The sequence below is a fragment of the Carcharhinus amblyrhynchos genome, chromosome 4 (genome assembly GCF_965287045.1).
Source record: "Carcharhinus amblyrhynchos chromosome 4, sCarAmb.v2.hapA, whole genome shotgun sequence".
NCBI classification, from domain to species: domain Eukaryota; kingdom Metazoa; phylum Chordata; class Chondrichthyes; order Carcharhiniformes; family Carcharhinidae; genus Carcharhinus; species Carcharhinus amblyrhynchos.
Window position 1 is genome coordinate 110,047,802 of NC_137327.1, and position 23,947 is coordinate 110,071,748.

General features: G+C 39.8%; 1 protein-coding gene across 4 annotated transcripts in view; it reads left to right on the forward strand.

Annotated features, from left to right (window-relative positions):
• diaph2 (diaphanous-related formin 2) overlaps positions 1-23,947 on the forward strand; it is an 814,006-nt gene that overhangs the window by 660,798 nt on the left and 129,261 nt on the right. For all 4 annotated transcript variants that reach the window (XM_080187721.1, XM_080187724.1, XM_080187722.1 and 1 more), the window contains one exon: positions 8,369-8,504. In XM_080187721.1, coding sequence (XP_080043847.1) covers positions 8,369-8,504 — 136 coding nt within the window. The remainder of the gene's footprint in view (positions 1-8,368; positions 8,505-23,947) is intronic.

Sequence of the window (23,947 nt, forward strand, 5' to 3'; positions counted from 1 at the left end):
GTTTTGTTATCGTTTATCATCAAGATTTTTCGAATGTTAGCAGATTTCCATCATAGGCTAACTATGACTTTGTTCCTCACCAAGGCCGTTTGCCTCAGAATTTGCCTTTGAATTAACCACACAGCTGATCTGCTACAAATATATGTCAAGCAGGGTGGTCATGCTTGGGAATAAGCACCTGCTTATTCTGAGAGAGCAGCAAAGAAACATTAATTGGAAATACTGTCCTTCAAGCCGACATGGTTAATATTATCAGGTCATTTTGCCTGGGAGCCATATATTTATAAGACTAGTATTTTTCAATTGAACCATGTTTTTTTAGACCTGCTTGTTATGTGTTACAAGGAGTTTTATACTAAAAGTAAAATTCCAACAGCTACAATTGTATTACGCTTATCGAGTCATACAGATGAGTGAAAACAAGTCACCTGACTCATCACCTGAGAAGATGCATGACCTGTCCCATGACTCTGATGTCGTATGTCTATAATCAAAGTGCATCTCAGGATGCATCTTTCCCTTCAAAGAAGGAAAAGAATATATTGAAATCACAGAATATTACATATAGAAGGAGACCATTTTGCCCATCATGGCCCTAAGAGCTCTTTGTAAGAGCTACCCAATCAGCCCGATAATTTTTTCCCCTTTGAGTTTATTTAATTCATTTTTGAAAGTTATTATTGAAGCTGCTTCTACCACCGTTTCAGGCAGTTCATTGCAGGTCACAATTTACTGCATAAAAATGAATTTCCTACAATTATGTAACAACAGTTGCAGTACCCTGCAACACTTCACATGGTAAATCTGCACATTTTAAATATTTATTACACATATCAGTTGGTGGACTTGCAGAATTATAAGCATAAAATTGTAAACCCTCATTTGTTAATGTGAAATTAAACATTTAGGCAGAATTTTATCAGCCCCTGGGTATCAGAATGGAAGTGAGGGGAGGTGGTAAATTATCAGTGAAACCGCATCAGGATGGCTCCCCAAAATAGGCTCAATCTGTCTCATTAGTACCCAGCTTCTTTGGTGATGATGCTGAGGCTCAGAACTGCTGGTCTGTTGACTGTGTTGGCAGTATTTGGAGCCCACCCACCAGCCTTAATTGGACAGTAGCTCCCCAAACAGCCGACTAAGAAACTGTCATCAATAAAATTGCAAGACTGGCACTATTGCCAGCAAGTTTGGGCTTGGGACCAGCAATGCATTCTACCATCAGCATCCCAAAGCCTACAGTAAAATTCAGCTCTCAGAAATGTTGGAATAATGCACATAGAATGGATGCAGGTGAGTTTGCATTATCATTGTTACAGTTATTAGTAATGGTGCATTTTTGTGGAATTTTGAGATTGTCAAGTTGAGGGATATTTATACGAAAATAGAACTGACCCCATCCTTAGTATAGCAAAGGCAGATATTGGCTAGCAGTTGCTAAGTATGCATGAACCCGAATCTCAAATGAGCACATGGTACACCAGTGTAGCGTCCTAGGCCCTACCATCTTCAACTGCTTTATCAATGACCTTCCATCATAAGCTCAGAAGTGGGGATGTTTGCTCATGACTGCACAATGTTCAGTGTAACTTGCAAATTCTCAGATACTGAGACAGTCTGTGACCAAATACAGAAAGACAAGGACAATATTGAGGCTTTGGCTGATAAGTGGCAAGTAACATTCATACCATACAAATGTTAGGCAATCATCATCTTCAACAAGAGAGGATCTGATCTTTGCCCCTTGACATTCAATGGCTATATTACCGTATTGAATCCCTCACTGTCAAAATCCTGGTGTTTATTATTGACCAGAACTGGACTAGCCATATAAATACTGTAGCTGCCAGAGCAAATCAAAGGCTCGGAATACTGCCACAAGTCACTGATCTTCTGACTCTCCAAAGAACTTATCTCCTCCAAATAACTTATCATCCTTCCTTGGAAAAAAAATCACCATTCCTTCACTGTTGCTGGGTCAGAAGCTTGGAATTTCCTCCCTAACAGTGCTGTCAGTGTACCGACACCTCACGGAGTACAGTAGTTCAAGAAGACAGCTCAACACTATCTTCTGAAGGGCCACTAGGGATGGCAAACAGTTCTTAAATTTAACTATTTATTAGTGTCACAAGTAGGCTTGTATTAACACCGCAATGAAGTTACTGTGAAAATCCCCTAGTCTCCATACTCCAGCGCCTGTTCAGGTACACAGAGAATTTAGCATGGCCAGTGCACTACTTTCAAAATGTGGGAGGAAATCGGAGCACCTGGAGGAAACCCAGGCAGACACTGGGAGAACGTACAGACTCCACAGAGACACTGACCCAAGCTGGGAATTGAACCCAGGTCTCTGGCATTGTGAGGCAGCAGTATTAACCACTGTGCCAAATAAATACTGGCCTAGCCACCAACACCCACATCCTGTAAATTATTTTTCTAAAAAACAGTTTTTCACATTAACCTTGCTTATGGTCACAATGAGAGGCTTTAACAATTTCTGTAACCATGACTACTTCTAAAATTTATGATGGGAAGGAAGTCATTGATGAAGCCGATGTCATAATTCACACCAAATCCCATCCATCTATCACTCCTATGCTCGCTGACCTACCTTCATTCCTGGTTAAATAATGCCCTAATATCTCATGTGGCTCCGTGTCAAATTTTGATAACACTGCTGTGAAGTGCCTTGGCACATCTTACTCCATTAAATGTGCTACGTAAATACAAATTGCTGTTATTGTAATTGCTCTTCCATGAAGAACAGTCTGAAATATTACACTTACATAGTCTTAGTTCTTAAAATGCCATTTTTAAAAATTGAACTGTCTGTGATTTCAGCACATCATATGGGAATGTGTAGATATTAATTAAAGTAACAAGTTTCTAATATTTATGGTATTTGCATTCCTGTCATAATTTAATGAAAGCAACAACTTGTCCCTTGTCATAACACTGCTTCATTTTCTTCATTTATTTCCCAAACACTATTTTATGACACACGTTTGTTGTAGCCCCATTTTATTACCATGTGTGGGACAAAACTCTGATATGTTCTGAATTTCTCCTTGAGTAGGAACAGTATTTCAAAAAGAAATTCCTTGATTTTGTCATTTGCAACTTCCGCAGAACTGATGGAAATCTGTCATATTATATCTCTCTAGCTTGTATTATATCCCAGTGACTGGATGCAGTATCTCACCAATGTCAAAGTCACCCACTACATTGTTTGCATCCTCAGCATTTGGTTCTTGAAAAGCCTAGAGATTTTGGTTTGTCTGAAGACTCAGATAACTCTTGAACCTTTAAATCTTGATTCAAATTGTTTCCTCCATAAACAGCAAGGCAAGATACTTAGGAGGAAATGCTGAAAACTAATAAGAGAAAAAATTGTCTTTCTAATATAAATAATAGGAAGAGCAGTTCAAGAAGGTAGCTCACCACCACTATCTCAAGGCCGGATAGGAATGAGCAATAAATTCTGGCCCAGCCAGTGGTGTCCACATCCCAAGAAAAAACATAAAGAGCAGATGTCTGAGGTGAAAATATAGTTAGTTATCAAATGAATTGAATGAAGAAAACCACTCATATTAATGGGGAAATCCCTAGCTTAAACTGAGCACCGTCATAGGGTTATAGTAGCAATTGAAACAGTTAATCTATGTTACTACAGTAAATAACGTAAAATAAGTTCCATAGGTGGAAAATAGAACACAAAATTGAAAGATTTAAATTTATACTTCTATACTAAACCACCAAAGGAATGCCAAACAAACTTGTCAACGGTTTATCCATTAATATTGCCAATTTTAATTTCTAGTCTCAGATTGATTCAGCAGCAGGTCATGTAGCTGAGCTCCCAGCTGCCATGCTGTAAAAAAAAGTGTTGCTCACCTAATCGGAGGGAGGTTTGATGGGCCACAAAAAGAAAAAAATAGAAATTATTCAGATGTGCAAGAAAGGTTGAAGAAATTATAGATTGTTTCCTTATACAAAAGAGTATCTCAATATGACCCGTTTGAAGTTTTTTAGATTCTACAGAGAACTAACAAAATTGGTCGGGATAACTTGTATATTGTTGTGAAATGTTCAATTGCCAAAGAGTGGAGTTTAAAAACTAGGAAGAGAACTTCCCCAAATAAGATACCAAGGAAGTCCATTAAAGACAGCAATAACAATTGTTTCAACAGTCAATTAGCTACCTTTCTGTAAAGACAAAGAAATGATGGATGCTATGAGAAAATGAGCTTGATCTATCATAAAGGAATGTGGCCGATTGGGCTTAATGGATTCTTTTTGTTCTTCAAAGTTCTTTTGTTTCCATGTTACTGTGGTGTATGGAAACGGTTAATTAACATATGAAATCGACCAAATAAATCTTTGTCTTTTTTGGTGAGGGAAAAGACAAAATATTCTTAACTTTCAATCATTTCTCAAGAATGGTTAAACATTAATAACACAGAAGAATGACTTGCATTTTCACAGCACATTTCACAACCTTAGAATATCCCAAAATGCTTTACAGCCAAGCAAGTACAACATAGTTGCCGTTGTAATGTAGAAAAAATCTTAGTCAACATGCACAACAAACTTCTAAAAACAGCAGTGAGATAATGACCAGATAATCTGGCTATCTGATGCTGATTGAAGGCTAAGTATTGGCCAGGACACCAGCTGGAACTCCCTTTCTCTTTGTCAGTAATGCCATGGGTTCATTTAAGTACTTCTAAGCAAGTAGATGAGCTCTCAGTTTAATTTCTCATGTGAAAGCCAGCATAGTGCAGCACTGTCTCGTTACCTCATTGAAGTGTCAGCCTAGGTTTCTATGCCCAAGCGTCCTATAGTGGAACTTAAACCTCCATCCTCCTGACAACAAGTTGTGGTTGACGCAGTTTATACTGAAAGATAAGACGCAGAGGCCTAGAAATTAGATCAGACCTGAAATGAGAAGCAGGGGGATCAACTCTCATGGAATGATGGAGTACTCTGTCATGGTTGTCCCTTGAGGATGGGAGCTGCAGCTAGGGCTGTGAGAATATAGTAGGGAATGAGCATGCAAACATGCAGTAAGTAGCGCGGGTACTGCACATATGTGAAATGTAAAGGCACAGATTATGAAAAAAATAGTGCCCGGCAGCATTTGAAGCAGGACAGAGACCACTAATATGGGACAATCCTATAAAAGAAGGGATGGCAATACCAGTGCAGATCCCATGTGTGTGCCTAAGGACAGCAATGGCAGGACAAGGGTAAATACAGGGCAAATGAGTGTACTGGATAGTGCTAGCAAGCTGTGGGTATACCATGGCATCAATGATTTAGTTATGTAAATGATGATCTTTAACCAATACTATGCTGGATTTAGTAATCCGGTGTCTCTGCCAGTACATCAATGAATGCATCAGTCAGCTCTGAATGAAAATAACTATATCAGGTAGTGTAAAGAGTTTGTATATGCTTTTAATAGGAGATCTAGGCCTTTGGGGGTACTTTTCTTATTGTTGTGTTTTACAATCATCTAATTGATGTGGTTTTGGCAAATTTCTGTGTAGTACACACGCCCATTTCAATGTCTGCAGTATATGTTTTTTAAATTGTTTGACACAAAGAAAATTCAGTGCTATAAATAAAATTCTATTATGATGTTCAGTGTCTTGCTCCAAAACATCTGATGAATTTGGCCAATTAATATATTAAGAGATCCATATGGCTTCCAGAGCACTCTATTTATTAATTTCTGGACATTCTTCCTCTGACCCTCTCCCTCATGGAGAGCACTAGCAATCTAAGTATAAAGGGGAAAGAGGCAGCGCTTTCCCAGTACAGAAAGAAGTAACCCATAATGCAAAGTTCATTGTGCTCCAGATATAATTCCTGGTTTCTGCTATGGAGTTTTCCCTTCTTATTGTAGGTGAACAGAATCGACTGATCAGAGTAACAATTCAGAGGAAAGCTTACACACACTTTTCAAGCCATAATTCAGGACGATATTTCTGCCTACCAGACGTCACCCAGTGATTAAGAGAAAAGCTGCGACAGTAATCTAGTTGACTCAATCATTTGGCTAGAGAAAATGTTGGTCTCCCTCCAGTAACGATGGCAGCGATTCTCCCAAAAGCGCTGAATTGGCAGGAAAACTGTTCTCGATCCCTACTGTTCTGTCAATTCAGCTTCTCACTCGAATTGCCCCGTCCTGTACATTGCAGAGATCCAATCGTGAATTTTATTAAAAAGCCGGGGTGGGGGGGTGGGTGCGGGGCCTATTCATGCCGTAATCTGACAGTTCTGGAACTCTGTGCATGCACAGTAGCCTCAGTCTGTCAGGCAACCTACGTGCTGGCCAGCTTGATCGTTGGCCAGCCCAGGACCCCCGCAGTGCTGCCCTTCCAGCCCCACCCCCACAGCTTGATCATGACTCCCACAGCAACTCCTAGGCCAGCCCACCAATAATCGCAGTGGCGATTTCTCTCCCCCCTCCCCCCACACTTCACCCCAGCAGACCTCCTCCCTCCCAGGGGTCAGACACTGCCATCCCAACAGATCATCACCCTTCTCCCCCCAACCCACCTCAATCGCTGCCCTCGCTCCATCCCTGACCAAATCACAAAGCAGAGTGGCAGCGGGACCCCCCCCCCCCCCCCCCCCCACCCTCACTGATTGCCCCTAGTCCCTGCCCACAATAGGCCCTGCCCCCTTCTGGGCAGTGCCAAAGTGCCCTGGGCATGGGCACTTTGCCCCTTAGGCAGTGCTGGGGGCACACAGGCTGGCACTGTCAGGGTGCCCGTGCCAAGGGGCACCACTCCCCCCACCACAGCACCCTCGGGAGGGCCCCGATTGCCCCTCACCTTCATTCCAGTTTCCCGCTAGCTCCCCGATCATGGGAAGCTAATCTAAACCCCACCGGAATGAAGTACTCATGGTGGTGTGAGAGATTCAATCGGGACCAGTAAGTCCCCGATCATTACATTCAAACTACATTCAAAACATATTTTTTAAAAAATCAAATTACTCACCTGCCTTCCCGCCAGTTTCTATCGTGGTCTGCCCTCCAGCTGTTTGCCAACACTGGGTGATATGCACGCATTCCCGGCACGTGCGCATATCCCGGAACAAGGCCGGCAACTTGCATCTCCCACCCTGACCTGCCAGAAAAGTTGCAAATCAGGATGGGAGAATCGCGGTTGATGTCAGAGGTCCCGCTTTCACTGCAGGTGTTGCCTCTCCAAGAAGTTTTGAACCCTCAGAGGGAGCAGCAACTGTAGTGTTTACCTTCCAGCATTGTAAGGTATCTGAGTATTGAGCTACTTGCAAGCTAAACTTGCTACTGTTTATACTCAAGATTTACATCTAATTTATTTTAAGAGTATCTTCAATAATTTTATTTCAGACGTTTTTTTCCTTTAAGTGTCACTTGCATGTAGTTTATGCTTTCATATTTAAATTGACTACATCACAGGTTTAGAAAGGATTGAGTAGTTTCAATTACATCATTATTTAATTGTTAAAGATTGCTGAATTGTATAAAACTAATTTTAGTTGAGTGAATTCTTCATATTCACTGATCTCATAAATGCCAGCACTTTTGAGTCCCACTCACTCATTAACCTTCCCTTCCTGTTCTGACAACTTTTACATTGAATGACATGGGGACATAACACCTCACCTAAATATGATGCATCTTCTCAATGCATTTTAAGCAGTAGACTGCAATACCCTTGGAGTGTATGGTCCATGTTGATATTTTAATATTTGGGTGTGGGTGTTGCTGTTTTCTACAGCTGATTTAAAGGTCTATTTATACTACAGGTGTTAATTTTCATTAATTCCAAACCTACACATCGCACATATGATGTAGTTGGGTACAAAATAGCCATGGTTATTACACCCCTTGCAGTTTGATATAATAACTCCAATCGTTTGACCTTTAATTCAGCTGAGGTAGCAAAGCAGAAGGTTCGTACTGAATTAATTTAAACACCCAACACCTGAAGTACAAATCTGAAAGTATGGTGAGATGTCATTCCATTTGGATAAACGTTAGAGGTTTCAAACCATGACCTTAGATTGGATGGAAAATGTCCCAGTAGCTGTATGCAGTGGGATATATATATATATAAAAAAAAACTATTGTGAAAATTGAGAGCCTTTTAATCAGTATGCTTAAATGACACAGTTGTGGTGTAATTTTTCCACCCATAACTAGGAATTCACAATCACATTATGGTACAGCCACATCCCAGACTATCCCTCAATTTGAGGTGAGATGATACATTATTACATCAGTACATCTGTATATCTTAAAATGGTGATGTGACAGTGTTGTGTTTATTTTAAATATATAATTAACTCATCTGTTTCTTCAAAAAAGGAAGCACTAAAAGAAAACATTAAGAAGAGGGAAACGGAAGAAAAGATCAAGAGAGCAAAGCTGGCTAAAGAGAAAGCAGAAAGGGAAAAGTTGGAACGGCAGCAGAAGAAAAAACAATTGATTGATATGAACAAAGGTAAGCCTTTGGCATTGATAATAAACTTAATTAGCACAAATTATTAGTTGAAGCAGAACATTCTAGAATTGCAGGTGTCTCTTAGGCCAGGTCTCCGTATGTCTATGTCAGACTAAACATTGGAAATGTTCCTTTTTCCTACCTGTTCAGTTATCCACGTTGTACACTGAGCATGCCAGTGCTGTGCTCATATTTCCTTCCTCAACACTCTGATATTGTTGATGAGAATCAGTTCCTGAAATGCACACATTTATTGGCACTGTTGAAATTTTCTGTTTCAATATGGTGCAAAGGTCAGTGGGGAGCAACAACAGATGAATTGGGAACCACTGGCCAAAGACAGGCACATTCTTTTCAGGCTTCAGGGCTTTTCTCTAAAATGAATTGCACTATTTGGGCACCAAATCATGCTGCACGTAGTAAATGCCGAAATTTGTGGGACTTGTCACAGAATGTCTGGCTGCTACAAATCATTTGCCTGGATAATTGACAGAAAATTGCGAAAACGGCATACCCAATCATTGTTTCTTATTGTGAAACTCTACTTGACTTATTGTTTTCCTAACACTAGTCGGCAGGAGTCACAAACCATGTAAAAATGAGTCCCAGATTTCACGTGTTTTTATAGACTGCACAAAGCTCGCAATGTTGCTTCAAGCAAAATATGAGAAGGTTATTTAAACAATGCATAGTTATAGGTTTGTGTCAAATGTCCCAAAGATATTTCCCTTCTACTCTAGTGTGAATCCATTCTCCATTTGGAGATTTTGATGATCGTTCAAAATTCCATATATATTTGTAAATAAAAGCAGCATGAACGCTAACAAATTCTAATAAAATTGTGCACTGAAATAGCCTACTAACTATACTAATCGTAGGAATTTCAGTGTAATTAATGTATGAGCACAAAAATAATAATCTAACCATTTTCATAAAACTAATGTCCTTTTCATATTGTCAGCTGTTCCTTGAATTCGAGGGTAAGTTTCTGTCATGGGTCTTGTGACTCAACAGGCCAATTTTTGACAGCCAAATCTTTGTTCATATACGGCAGAATGTCCCACGAGATAGTGGGATCCAGAGTGCAGGATTTTCATCCTTTTATTTCCTTTTCTGTAATTGCTTTACTTGATCAATAAGGCATTGGGACTTAAAGCACAATGCAGCTTGATGGCCAAGTTCTGAGTGATTGTTAACAAGCTCCTCCCATTCAATTCAGGTCACTGCTTTCTGAGTTCAAGGAAAGTTTCAAAAAGTTGTTGAAACATTTCCTCAACCTTGCAGTTTTCAGCTTTACAGATATGTTAGACAGGGTAGCCCATTGAAATTGATTTTTCTGGAGTTTTGCTGAAATGTTTGGGGATATGACTTCAAGACGGAAACAGTGATGTTTGTCCAATGGTTCTCCCAGTGAATCTCAGGCAGTACAGGAGCGTGATGATAGCAACTGCTCTGTACAATATGTCTTTTTTGACATACATTCACTATTGTAATTTGTAGATGAGTGAATTGTTCCGGTGTTAGATCTGCCCATCACTTGATGGCCATTTGGGAGATGTGGCTGTTGCAGTATGGGAAATACTCAAGAATCTCTCCTTCAACACATATGGGAGATGAAATATTCAGTTGATCAACCATGAGTTGATATGAGTTTTGTTTTGGTGGTGTTCAAGGACAGGCTGAGATTCTTGTCTGTAGAATTGAAGAGATAGAGGGAGCGATCTTATCAAAAAAAATTCGAAGTGCCAAACAAACATGAAAACCAAGAATTGTGTCTGTTTCTTCAGTGAGAAAAAATTTCAAATCTTTCTTAGAGAAAAAATAAGGCAAAGTGTGATTCGTACCAATAGCTGGAATAGACAGTCAGTTCACACTAGGAAGCTGGCTGATGATAGCGAGAGGGTGCCATTGCGCATGATCTTCCAGTGCACTGTATAAAGTGTACAAATGTATGTAAAATTCCCAATTGTAGAATACGCAGCCTCTCCTTCAGGCCCCGTCCCCGGTGCCGCCGAGTGCCTGGCCAGCAGTGACCAGGCTGGCACTGCCCATTTTTAAGAAGTGAAGCACCATTCCTTGAACAAAGAGGATCTAATTAATTCAATCTCAGGCTATGAATAGCCCTGATAACTTTGGAAAGGAGTTTTGCATATCAATGTCATCAAAGTATCATTGGATCTCACAGGTTTGTTCTTCCCACCTCATCTTGTTTACCTTTCAGATCTGACTATGGGCATCAGTGTTGAACTGCTGGAATACAGTGTTATTGAGTTGCAATCTTGGGTTGTTCTGCAGACAATGAAGTCTGTTCTTGTTTCAGAAGCAATGTATGAGCATCATTTTATTTGAACCAGTCCTGGTACCAATCAATGGCGTTTGAATCCAGTAGCCTAGACACAGTGCAGAGGACTTTATCTGAGTTGGTTGTGCAAAGGTTTTCCAAATTGGTAATGGATCACACTTGAGATTCCTCTCTTTGGTTGGGCAGCTCTAAGTGTGAGGCATTGATCTTGGACTTTTGGGCCTTGTGATATCAGGACCTGATGGATACTCATCACTATTGAACAGTCAATAATATGTCCAGCACATGAATCCAGTGATGCAAACACCATTTATTTTGATCGAAACAATGTCATGATCCAGGAATTGACAATGCTTTGATCTAAGGTATTTCATAGACATGGTTACATAAAATCCCTGCAGTGCAGAAGGAAACCATTTGACTATTGAGTCTGCACCAACCACATTCCCATCCAGGCCCTATCCCCATAACCCCATGCATTTACCCGAGCTAGTCCCCCTGACACTAAGGGGCAATTTGGCATTGCCAATCCATCTAATGTGGCTTTGTATTTGTTCTTCTGGTGAAAGGCAGTGTGATTTATAATGGGACCGTTCAATTCCGGCCTTGCGTGACTGCCTGTGTGCCGTTTGCATTTTCTCCCCACGTATCTGTGGGTTTCGTCTGGCTGAACCAATTTCATCCCACGATCCCAAGATGTGCAGGTTAGGTGGATTGGTCATGTTAGGTTGCCCCTTAGCATCCCAGAATGTGGAATGGATGGATTAGCCATGGGAAAGTTTATTTATTAGTGTCACAAGTGGGCTTACATTAACACTACAATGAAGTCACTGTGAAAATCCCCTAGTCCCACACTCCAGCACCTGTTTGGGCACACTGAGGGAGAATTTAACATGGCCAACGACAGTATTTTGGATAGAGGAAGGAAACTGAGCACAAAGAAGAAATCCTCGCAGATACGGGGAGAATATGCAGACTCCGCACAGGGACCCAAACCAGGAATTGAACCCAGGTCCCTGCTGCTGTGAGGCAGCAGTGCTAACTACTGTGCCACCATGCTGTTGCTAGAGTGTGGAAATGTGTAATGTTATGGGGATTGGGCAGGTGAGAAGACCTGGCTAGGTTATTCTGTCAAGAGATTTGGTGTAAACTCAATGGGCCGAACGGCCTCTTGTGCACTGCCAGGAATTTATAATTCTACCTCGTTTTCCTCCTGGGATGTTTTATGACATTAAACATGCTATATAAAGCTGTTGTTGAAATAAATATTTTCTGAAAAAGAATCCATCTTGGTACAATTTCATCAGCAGACTGAAAGATTGGCATCTTGTAAAGAAAAAGTTCAAAAAAAATTAGTTATTACAGTCCACTATAGAATGATCGATCCCACAAGTTTACGAATTGAAAAGGGCTGACAGACGTAAGTATTATGAAAACAATAAACATTAGTCTTATTTAATCAGTGCAGAATAAGAGATGACTAAAATCGAAAACAATTTGTTAAATCAGGCCTTTTTGTTCAAAATATGTTGCTAATGGGATAAATATATCCTTTACTATGGTGCAATGAAATCCAACAGGATTTTAAAATGAACCATGTTATTGAATAAGCACCTAGTGAGAGGTGACCAGTCAGTTTATATCTTTGGTAGTTTTATGATCCTTCCTTCACAAAGCCTGTTTAATGTTGATCAAATTGCCCTAAATTGGTCATATTATGGCAACAAACACATTTGTTTTTTAAAATGTAGGAAGATCGTAAAAGATTTGCAGCCAAATTGGAACAAATGAAGGATCTGATTAAAACTGCCTTATTTACACATTAAGGTGTAAAAACACATTAACATATTTTATTGCTATCTAAACTAAATAGCAGTTGTATGTGCAGTGACTATTGCCCTCTTTGTTTTATTTTCAACTAACAACCTTATTTTCATTTTTAACACTTTCTTTATTAGTAGTCCCAACTGTAATTAATGCTTGTAGCAACACAAAGCACTCCTTTCCCTGTCCATCACCCCACAACAAAGGATTTGACCAGGTGGAAAATTATATGAGAGTCACTTATAAGATTACAAATGGAACATGTATGCTTTAGTAGTACTGTTTCAAGTTAACTTCTTGTAATAAATACTGCAGCATACCGTTTCTAATGATTCTGTTGCCTACAAATAAAGGGTTCAAAAGAAATTTTGATCTCTGACCTTGACAGTTAGTATTTTGCAAAATTGTATAATTTGTACAGTGCTATATAATGAGCTGGAAATTTTTACAGTAATCCTACATTTAAACCTACATTGCTGTAGGTCTAAAATCTTTCTTGCTACTTGTTTTACCCCTATTATTAATCAGATTAAAATTGTCATTCAGTCTGATGAGAATAATGCTTTTAGCACTGAGTTGTTCTGACAACCACCTTGCCAGTCCATGACATACTTGCCTCATTTACTCTAACTAAACAACTCCTTAGATTTATTTAGTCCTTTAATGTAAAATAAATAGCCCCAGATACTTCACAGAGGTGCAATCAGACAAAAAAAATGAAGAAGACAATATAAGATGTAACTAAGGGTTAAGGAAATTGAATTTAAGGATGTTGTTAAAAGTGACAGGGAAGATGGAGAACCAGAAGTTTAGGGAGAAAATTCAGAATCTAGGGCACAGATGAGAGAGTGAACAAAATGGGGTTGTGCACAAGCTAGTAGTTATGGAGAAATGATGGACTCTCAGAGGATTGCACAGCAAGTGTAAGTTGTGGAGGTAGGGTGGGGCAAGATCATCAAGACATACATAAAGATAATACATTTGAATTTTGTTTTCAACAGTTCCTCAGTAGAAATGACTTCATGGGCACAACAATACAGGTGGTGCTCTGATTGCATATTGTTGAAAAAGGACTGAAAGATTGTGGTAAACTTAAAAAGTGAAAAATGTAAAATTCTGTTAGCCCACCCCTTCAGAAGTGATTAACTTCTCCTGAAGTTAGCTACACCGTGTCAGCAAATGTAGAGCTACTAAAACAATGGCAGGTATAATGAGTAACAAGTTAATATTAAACACCCACAAGGCATTGCCTAATTCCAGTTAGAGGTAGCCAGATATCAATATGATAAATCCAACTCTTTTTTTAACTAGTAACTCAGTTATCTCCAGATAAAAATTCAGTAGTTTCTTCAAGTGCCTGCTGCAACTCCTAATGAATGGTAACGCTGCATTTAGCTTTGTAAAAATGAGTTTTTTTATTAGGTTTTCATGGAACGTGAGGGTCCATGACAAAGCTGGTATTTGTTGGCCATTCCTAATTGCCCTGGAGTGAGGGTTTTTCTTGAACCACTGCAGCTTCTATGGTATTGTTAGAGTTACTGCACTGTTAGGAAGTGAGTTGCAAATTTTTAACACCGCAACAGAGAGGTAGAGGCAATATAGTTCCAAGTCAGGATAGTGTTTAATATGGAAGGGAACTTGCAGATCCCATCCATCTACTGACCTTGCCTTCCTAAAGTGGTAGAAGTCACAGTTTTGGAAGGTGCTGTCAAAGGAGACTTGCCGAGTCGTAGAATTGATCACCCCTTTGACTATATACCTGCAAAAGCTGACCAGTTTGGAAAAATAAAACAGTCAACTTAATCCATGAAGGAAATTCAACAGTTTACATCCATTATTCTATTTAATAAGCCACTTGAATGATCTGGTAATGCTTATGGAGCACTTAAAGAAACACTTGTTTAACTTAGTCATTTGCTTGATGATGGCTATGCCATTAGGAGAGTAAGAATGATTACCCTCAAAGTGACAGAATAACAACATGGTTTGACATCTTATAGTATTAACTTATACTCACAGTATTACTTACAGTCAGCTTTGACAAAGCATCATCTAGTCTCGAAATGTCAGTTCTTTTCTCTCCTCATAGATGCTGCCAGACCTGCTGAGATTTTCCAGCATTTTCTCTTTTGATCTCATAGTATTAGTTTCACACTAATGTTTTAATGATCATGGTCTGGTGTGATGGATGCAGTAATCAACTGGAAGCAATACAAGAGGAATTAACTCCTGTCTGTTTACTTAGTAAAGCCAACCTGCTCATGCACTCATCCACATGCAATCACTCCCTCCACTACCAAAGCACCGCAGCAATGGTGTGTAAAATCTACAAGATATACTGTAGAAACTCACCAAGGCTCCTTAGACAGCACTTTCCAAACCCTCAACCACTACCATCCAGAAAGACAAGGACAGCAGAAACATGATACCACCACCATCTGAAGGTTTCCCCTCCTCCTCCTTGTCTTTCTTTCTTCTTCCTCTTCTCCCACCACCATCACCACGGGACTCACTGTCCTGACTTGGACATATATTTCGTTCCTTTACTGTTGCTAGGTCAAAGTCATGGAATTCCCTTTCCAACAGTACTGTGGTTGTAGCTATGTTAGGAATGCGTTCGTAGTTACTTTCCACTTAGTCCTAAATTGGATGTTAATCATTTAATAGAAGTCACTGGGATATACAAAGAAGTTACAGGTGGCATTGGGTGTTGGAGATGTGTATGTGGATTGGAATCACAAAATAAAGGGAGTTTATGAAGAAGCAGGATTTGCACTTTCTTTACTGAACTGCAGCTGTGAGGCTCAAACAACCTACACCTTGTGGACTCAGCGGTTCAAGAAGGCAGTTCACCACCACCTTCTTTAGGACAATTAAGGATGGGTAATGAATGCTGGCCATAGTCAGAGAAGTCGATATAGATTTATATAGATGATCTGGAGGAGGGAACCGAGTGTATGGTGTCGAAATTTGCTGATGACACCAAGATTGGTGGAAAGGCAAATTGCGCGGAGGGTGTGGAGAGTCTGCAGAAGGATCTAGAAAGGCTGGGCGAATGGGCCAGGAAATGGCAAATGGAATTTAATGTTGGTAAGTGCGAGGTGGTCCACTTTGGTAGGAATAATGGTAGGAAGGACTATTACTTACGGGGCAAAAAACTGCAGCAGGCGACGGTGCAGAGGGACCTCAGGGTCCTTGTGCATGAGTCGCAAAAACCCAGCCTGCAGGTGCAGCAGGTGGTCAGGAAGGCTAATGGGATGCTGGCCTTCATCGCGAGGGGGATTGAATATAAAAGTAGGGAGGTCTTGCTGCGGCTGTATAGGGCATTGGTGAGGCCGCAGCTGGAGTACTGTGTGCCGTTTTGGTCGCCGTACTTACGCAAGGATATTTTGGCCTTGGAGGGAGTGCAGAGGAGGTTTACTAGGCTGATGCCGGAGTTGAGGGAGTTGAGCTATGAGGAGAGGCTGAATAAACTAGGCTTGTACTCGTTAGAGTTTAGAAGGATGAGGGGAGATCTCATTGAGACATATAAGATGATGAATGGGATGGATAGGATAGAGGTGGAGAGGCTCTTCCCGCTCAGAAAGGACAGTAGGACTAGGGGGCACAGCTTCAAGATAAAGGGGGGGCGGTTTAGAACGGAGTTGAGGAGGAACGTCTTCACTCAAAGGGTGGTGAATCTCTGGAATTCTCTGCTCGTTGAAGTGGTGGAGGCTGCCTCGCTAAATATTTTTAAGGCGCGGGTTGATGGGTTTTTGATAAGCGAGGGGATTAAGGGTTATGGGGAGAGGGCGGGAATGTGGAACTGAGCCACGACAGATCAGCCATGATCTTATTGAATGGCGGGGCAGGCTCGAAGGGCTAGATAGCCTACTCCTGCTCCTATTTCTTATGTTCTAAGTCCACATCCTGCAAATTAATTAAAAAACACTTTTTTCTACTCCGGTTTCCTTAATTCCATTGACAACCACTTCTTTAAATATATAATACCCACTTTATAACCTTCCATCTCTCTTTCTTCCTTAAAAACCACATCTTTGATCAAACATTTAGTCATCTGCCTGCTTTCCTTGACTTATCATTTGTTATCATATTTTATGCCTCTGTGAAGCGCCTTGTTTGTTTATTTCCTACATTAAAGGTGCCTTCATAATCGATTGCTTACTCTGGAACCTTGTTTCAGGTATGGCAGCATAATTAGCATATTGCCCTGTTTGAAATGAGAGTTATGAGGTGTAGTGCTGCACGGGTTTACAATAGAAGATAAGCTCACAATTACAAGGAAGATTTGGAAGATATTTTAAAAAAGACTGATGATAAACCTTTGCATACAAACAATGCAGATTTAAGAAATAAGGATTAATCGACTTCCTTTCCCCCTCCATGAGTTTACTTAGTTTCTCTCATGCACATATTTCTGCTATTACAAATATAAGTGGCCACATTATTTGAATAGTGATCTTAGTTATGCAGCTTTAGTCTGGCCTGTTTGAGATAGGTAATTTATAAATATTTTTGAGATATTTGACCTCTTCAGATTCTTTTAGATTAAAAACTGTTCAAATTAGAACACATCAGCAGTGACTTGATAGTATACTGTATTTGAAAGTAGTATAAAAGGAAGAACAACTTTATGTTGACAGAGAGTCACTGGTCTACTCTCCTGTGTTCTAGAGGTAATGGATGAAGTATCCTGTTGCTGATGATACTGAGTAAATTTGCAGAGGGGAATGGTGAACCTGATATTATGCTGATTGCATTTGTGGTATTCTAATCTGTTTGAAAAACTGATTTAACGTGGTGATGCACCCATGAAAAAGACAATTCAAAATCAAAGCGACACCAAACTGCTTTTGTAACTTTTGGAATCAATTCTCCCCTGAGCCAATGGTTAAATAGTTACCAATTCATTTCAAATGCCACTCAACCTTAATACATATTTGAAGCACAACGTGAAGTTGTAGCCTCGGTGAAATAAAAGAATTCTACTTTCTTCCAATTCCAGACTCATCTGGTTGAGCTCATATTTAATTAGTGTGCTTCCTTTCCGTTAACACAGTTCATTTTTATTTTAATAGTGGTAAACCTTAGAAGTAAAACAAGAATTTAGCCTTTGCTCTGAAAGGCCTTTTGAGAGCCTTTTTTTTCCATAAGCACAATGATGCCTCCGTGTCTTTGTGCATTTGAGTCTGAGTTGCATTTCAAATGCTTTGTGAATGCTTTCCAAAGCAGTGTGAGTCTAGATACTCTTCAAAGAGGTATTTTTCTGTTCATGTTCTATATTAAAGTTTTGCTCCAGACATCATTAATGTATAAAACATCCGGAACCGCCATAGCAAAACACAAGCTACAAATAACCATTAATGGCATTTAAAGCAAGTTCTAACTCTACTTGAAATGAAGATGAGACTCACTAATTGTGCTTTCTGCTCATGTGATTGTGTTGATAGCCTGTTAGAAAATCTGGTCTAGTTTGTTCCTTTCAGAACCAGACCATTTATCATGCTGATTTAACAAGAACTTCGGTGATCCAATATGTTATCAGTCTTTAAGTAATGTTGTACTGTTACAATTCCATTGAAGTGCATTCTCTTTCATTTAACTTTACAATTATAGCTGCTTATTTTCTGTTGTTGAGGGAGGGAAATGTGATAATAGATTTGCTTCACACATAATCAACTTATTATTTTCTGTCAGAAGGTAATTATCAATAATCACATTGCATATTATCATAAACTAGCATTCAAAGTCACATCAACTCTGTACAACAATGCCACTGGTTAGAACGTGAAAACATATCCAAAGTGTGCATTGATATATCCAAGGTAGCAAAATTGGTTATGTTTGAATCTAGACTCTTTCAATCTGATTCAAAGCCGTATGTTTCATAGTGAAACTGAGATGAGAGAATGGCGTTATTGAACTCCAGCACTGAAGTAAATTTATTTGTGTTATTTAAGTGCTACATTTTGAACTGGAGATTGGAAAAAGCCACAGTTAACAGCAGAAGCGTTACAACAACAGCAACTTGTGTTTACATAGCATCTTTACCGTATTAAAACACCCCATGAAGCAGTACTAATAAAATAAAATATGCTACTGAGTCAATATAAGCACCAATGTCCAAAAGCTTGGTCAAAGAGGTGCTGAGATGGTTTCTCCCCTTTGAGAACTGACACCAAAACACTCAAAGAGGAGTACCTCACTCTATAATCTGTAAAAAGGTGGCGAATGACCTGCTCTTCAGCAATTTCTAGTGGTTAATAAAAGTGAATCCCCGATACATTCTGTCAAATCAATATGTAATAATTTATTTATCTAACAGTGAGCAAATTAACTGAACTATTAACAAACTGAATGAATCTCTTCTAACTATTAACTATTCCCGAATAAAACAAGAATCTAATCTTCTTAAAAAATAATAAAGAATCTGTTCAAATAGATACAAGTCCCAATCATTAACAAAATAGAATTTAATCACTCCCTGAATTACAACCAGGTTTTATATACAGATAGGAAATATACGGTAAATGGCAGAACCCTTAGGAGTATTGATAGGCAAAGGGATCTGGGTGTACAGGTACACAGATCACTGAAAGTGACACTGCAAGTGGAGAAGGTAGTCAAGAATGCACGCTTGCCTTCATCGGTGAGTTTAAAAATTGGCAAGTCATGTTGCAGCTTTATAGAACCTTAGTTAGGCTGCACTTGGAACACAGTGTTCAATTCTGGTCATCACATTACCAGTAGGATGTGGAGGCTTTGGAGAGGGTACAGAAAAGATTTACCAGGATGTTGCCTGGTATGGAGGGCATTAGCCACGAGGAGAGGTTGGAGAAACTTGGTTTGTTCTCACCCTCTTAGTGATAGAGATTCAGGGGCGACCTGATGGAAGTCTACAAGATTAGAACATAGAAAAACTAAAGCACAAACAGGCCCTTTGGCCCACAAGTTGCACTGACCATATCCCTACCTATAACCCTCAATCCAATTAAATCCCATGTACTCATCCAGAAGGCTCTTAAAAGACCCTAGTGAATTCGTCTCCACTACCACCGACGGCAGCCAATTCCACTCACCCACCACCCTCTGAGTGAAAACTTACCCCAACATCTCCTCTGTACCTACTCCCCAGCACATTAAACCTGTGTCCTCTCATAGTGACCATTTCAGCCCTGGGAAATAGCCTCTGAGAGTCCACCCGATCTATACCTCTCAACATCTTATAAACGTCTATCAGGTCACCTCTCATCCTTTGTCTCTCCAGGGAGAAAAGACCGAGTTCCCTCAACCTATCCTCATAAGGCATGCCACCCAATCCAGGCAACATCCTTGTAAATCTCCTCTGCACCCTTTCGAAAGCTTCCACATCTTTCTTGTAATGAGGCGACCAAAACTGCGCGCAGTATTCCAAGTGGGGTCTGACTAAGGTTTTATAAACCTGCAGCATTATCTCCCGACTCCTAAACTCAATCCCTCGATTGATGAAGGCCAGTACACCACGCACCTTCTTGACCACATCCTCCACCTGCAGGGCCGATTTTAAGAGTCCTATGGACCTGGACCCCAAGGTCCTTCTGATCCTCTACATTGGTAAGAGCCTTACCCTTGATATTATACTCCTTCATCCCATTGGACCTGCCAGAATGGACCACTACACATTTATCTGGGTTGAAGTCCATCTGCCAAGATTATGAGAGACATGGGCGTGGTGGATAGTCAGAAATTTTTTCCCAAGGTAGAAGAGTCAATTACCAGGGAGCATAGGTTTAAGGTGCAAGGGGCAAGGTTTAAAAGAGATGTACGAAACAGAGAGTAGTGGGTGCCTGGAACTCGTTGCCAGGGGAGGTAGTGGAAGCAGATACGGTAGTGACTTTGAAGGGGCGTCTTGACAAGTATGTGAATAGGATGAGAATAGAGCGATATAGTCCTTGAAAGGGTAGAGGGTTTTAGTTAAGTCAGCCTGTTCCTGTGCTGTAATTTTCTTTGTTCTTTGTGTCTTCTGGAATATTCTGGCCTTCTCTGTTGATTCTTCTGTCTGGAACTTCTTTCTTCGTTCATGCATTTGCTACCTAGATGTTGCTTTCTCTAAGACATAGATGAAGCTATGAGAGCCAGCAATTCTCTCTCTCTCTCTCTCTCCCCCTCTCTATCGAGGGAAAAAGAGAAAGACAGAGAGAGTTGTGAGCTGGTGGTTCTGGCAGGTGGTAGTTGCTCTACTCTTTGTCCTACTGCTGCCTTTTATACCCATGTTGACATACAAATATTGCCCACAGTAGTGTTGGTCCTCGGTTGTCAAAACTGTCAGTTTTAAATTTAATAAGTTTTTGTTATCTAAATACCTGATTCAAATTGATCAGCAAAATTCAAAAGCCTGTTATCTAGGTAAAGCTGCTGCTTTACATTTTGGTACAAATGTTTCAGTTTAGGCTGTCTATGTACTTGCATTTTTAAATCTCTAAGCACAGCAAAAGCATCATCTTTTAACGGGACCAAGCAATGCTTTCCCCCCTCTCCCTAGAATTTCACAATTTTACAAACACCAAATTCTAACTTTCTACCTCCCAATCTATAATTACTCTACCCAACTTTTCAACATAAGGAACATCCTAAAAGAGAAAAGAAAGGTAGGATGACAAAGAGGTTAAGGGAGGGAATACCAGAGTCAGGGCCTAGGCTGCTAAAGACATAGCCACTATGGAGGTGGGGGTCGGGGGAGTGGAAATAGAATTAGATGAGCACAGATTTCATGGAGAGTTGAGGGGCTGCAGGAGATTATGGAGATTGGCCTGGTTAAAGATAATTCTTCAACATGGTATGTTATTCATGGTATGAAGATGAACATCATAGCTGACAATCAATTATTCAAAATGCAGAACATTGCATGCTATACTGAATTGGATGGCATATTTTTTTAAAAATTTGGATGATATGTAAACTTCAATTGCTTTGTCATACTCATTACACCTCGCTAATAGTCGAGGAAATAGACCAACTAAAGAAAAGCAAATAGATTTCAAATGTCCAAGTCAGGAACCCTTGTAGTAGTTGAGTTTATTGATTCACATTATGGTTGGGATTCTCTAACCTCATCCCAGCTGGGATTCTTCAGTCCTGCTGCTGCGAATTGAGATTTGGCTGAGCCAAATTCTCCGTTCTCACTCACAGCAATGGCAGGCCATACATGATGGGAAAATTCTGGCCAATAACTGATTTAACAGAATAGCAATGGTTTTTGTGAAAATTTTGATTACTTTTACTCAATCAGCTAGGTGCTGCAAGTACAAAATGACAACCAACTATTAACATTATTAAAGATATCTGTAGACTCCTTATTCAGACTGTTAATTTGATATGTTTCAATGTCTGTTATTAGTTGCCAAGATATTGTTCTCATCACAATTCCTTTTTTAAATTGTAGTTTGACCCTTTTATTTCTTAATTATGTAGCAATCTCAGCCTACTTCTCAAGGACAGTCATTAATTGTGTCAGTTTGATGTACTTTGCCATGAAATGCATCTAGAAATCTCACAACACCAGGTTAAAGTCCAACAGGTTTATTTGGTGTCACAAGCTTTCGGCGTGTTGCTCCTTCATGAAGTGAGTGATGAGCATTAAAGAGCAGTGCTCTGAAAGCTTGTGATATCAAATAAACCTGTTGAACTTTAACCTGGTGCTATGAGACTTCTTGCTTTGCCCATCCCTGTCCAACACCAGCATCTGCACATACAGTTCCCCAAACAACAACTCCCAAATCATATTACTAGATGGGGGCATCTTAAAAGAAGTCAGAGCTTTTCGATTAGATAAAAATGAAGGAGACCTGTCACTTCTAGCCTACACTCTCCCTCATCCACTTTCTAGTTATAAGAGAAGTATTTTGACAGTCACATTCTGAATTAGCAATGAAAGGTAACATTTGAAAAAAATATATATGTGGATGAATCAACTATATAAAACAGAATAGAAATTAAATTGTAATGGACTATGTTGTTGTGAGAAATCATTGCATCTGTTTCAAAATCTCAAGTCTTTAGTTATTTCTGCTTCAGCATGTTTAATGTAATTAATTTACATCTCCTAAAATGTTTTCGGTGTTTTTTGTTTCTCAAGATGAAATTAAAATGTTCTTGCATTTCTTATAGCTCCTTTCAAGACTACTTCAGATGTCCCAAAGTACTTTGCAGCCAATTAACTATTTCTGATTTGGAGATTCTCTGGTAGCATAGGGAACGCAGCAACTAAATTTCACAAGCAAGGCCCCACAAACAGCAGTGTCATAAATATCAGATAATCTGTTCAGTGATGTAGTTGAGGGAAAAGCATTGGCTATGACATGAGAATTCCCTACTTCTCTTTAAAATAGTGTGATGGGATCTTCTCTATCTACCTGAAAGAGCATATAATTTTGCATTCATCTCTGGAGTGGGGCTTGAACCTATAACCATCAGGCTTGGGGGTGTGAGTACCTGAGCCACAACTAATATGTGATGAGGGATGGTTCCACATCAGGTCGATTAGAATTAAAGGCAAGTTTCTTCTGCTTTGTACCAATATTGTTAATTTCAGAAGATTGCCTACTTGGAACACTAATCATGATTCTATATGTGAGACATGAATGCTCAATGTACAAGAATCTTCTCCTTGTATCAATACCTTTTAAAATCATAAATGGCTTCATTTGCTAAGGTGTTGCTTGTTTTTGAATACCTTTAAAAGAAACCCATCCTCCACTGAATCCAATTAAAATTCTATTTCTAACCTCCCTTCTCTCTTAAAACTCCTTAAGCTGTGACATTCACTACTTCTCGAGCAATAGTTTCTCCTTCTGGGCCCCATACCTTGAGAGCATCTAACATTCCAGCCTTGATACCTTCCTCTTCTGCTACATGCTGCCACAGGAAGACAGAATTTGCTAACATGAGTATGTGGATGCTGAAAATATTAACCTCTACCTTATTAATATCAACCCGAAATGTTTTTGGGGAGCTGCATTATGCCAGAGGTTTGACATTAAATCATGGATAGTCAGAACTTTCATTAAATACTGGAAAAGTAAGGCTGTTTTCTTCCGTGTAAAATTTCATACTCTCACATTTTAAGGTTCCATCTCGAAGTTGTCAACAGCCTCTGGTCGCCTCCATCCATAGAGCTCCTTACTTTACAAACAACTTGTCCAAGTCCTCTGTTGCATTAGCTCCCGGCTGTTAACACAATTCAAAATTCTTTACCTTGTCTATCTAAACTTTCATGTTATTGACTCTCCGTAACTAGACAACTTACATCAACTTGTATCACAGCCCATGACTCTTAATC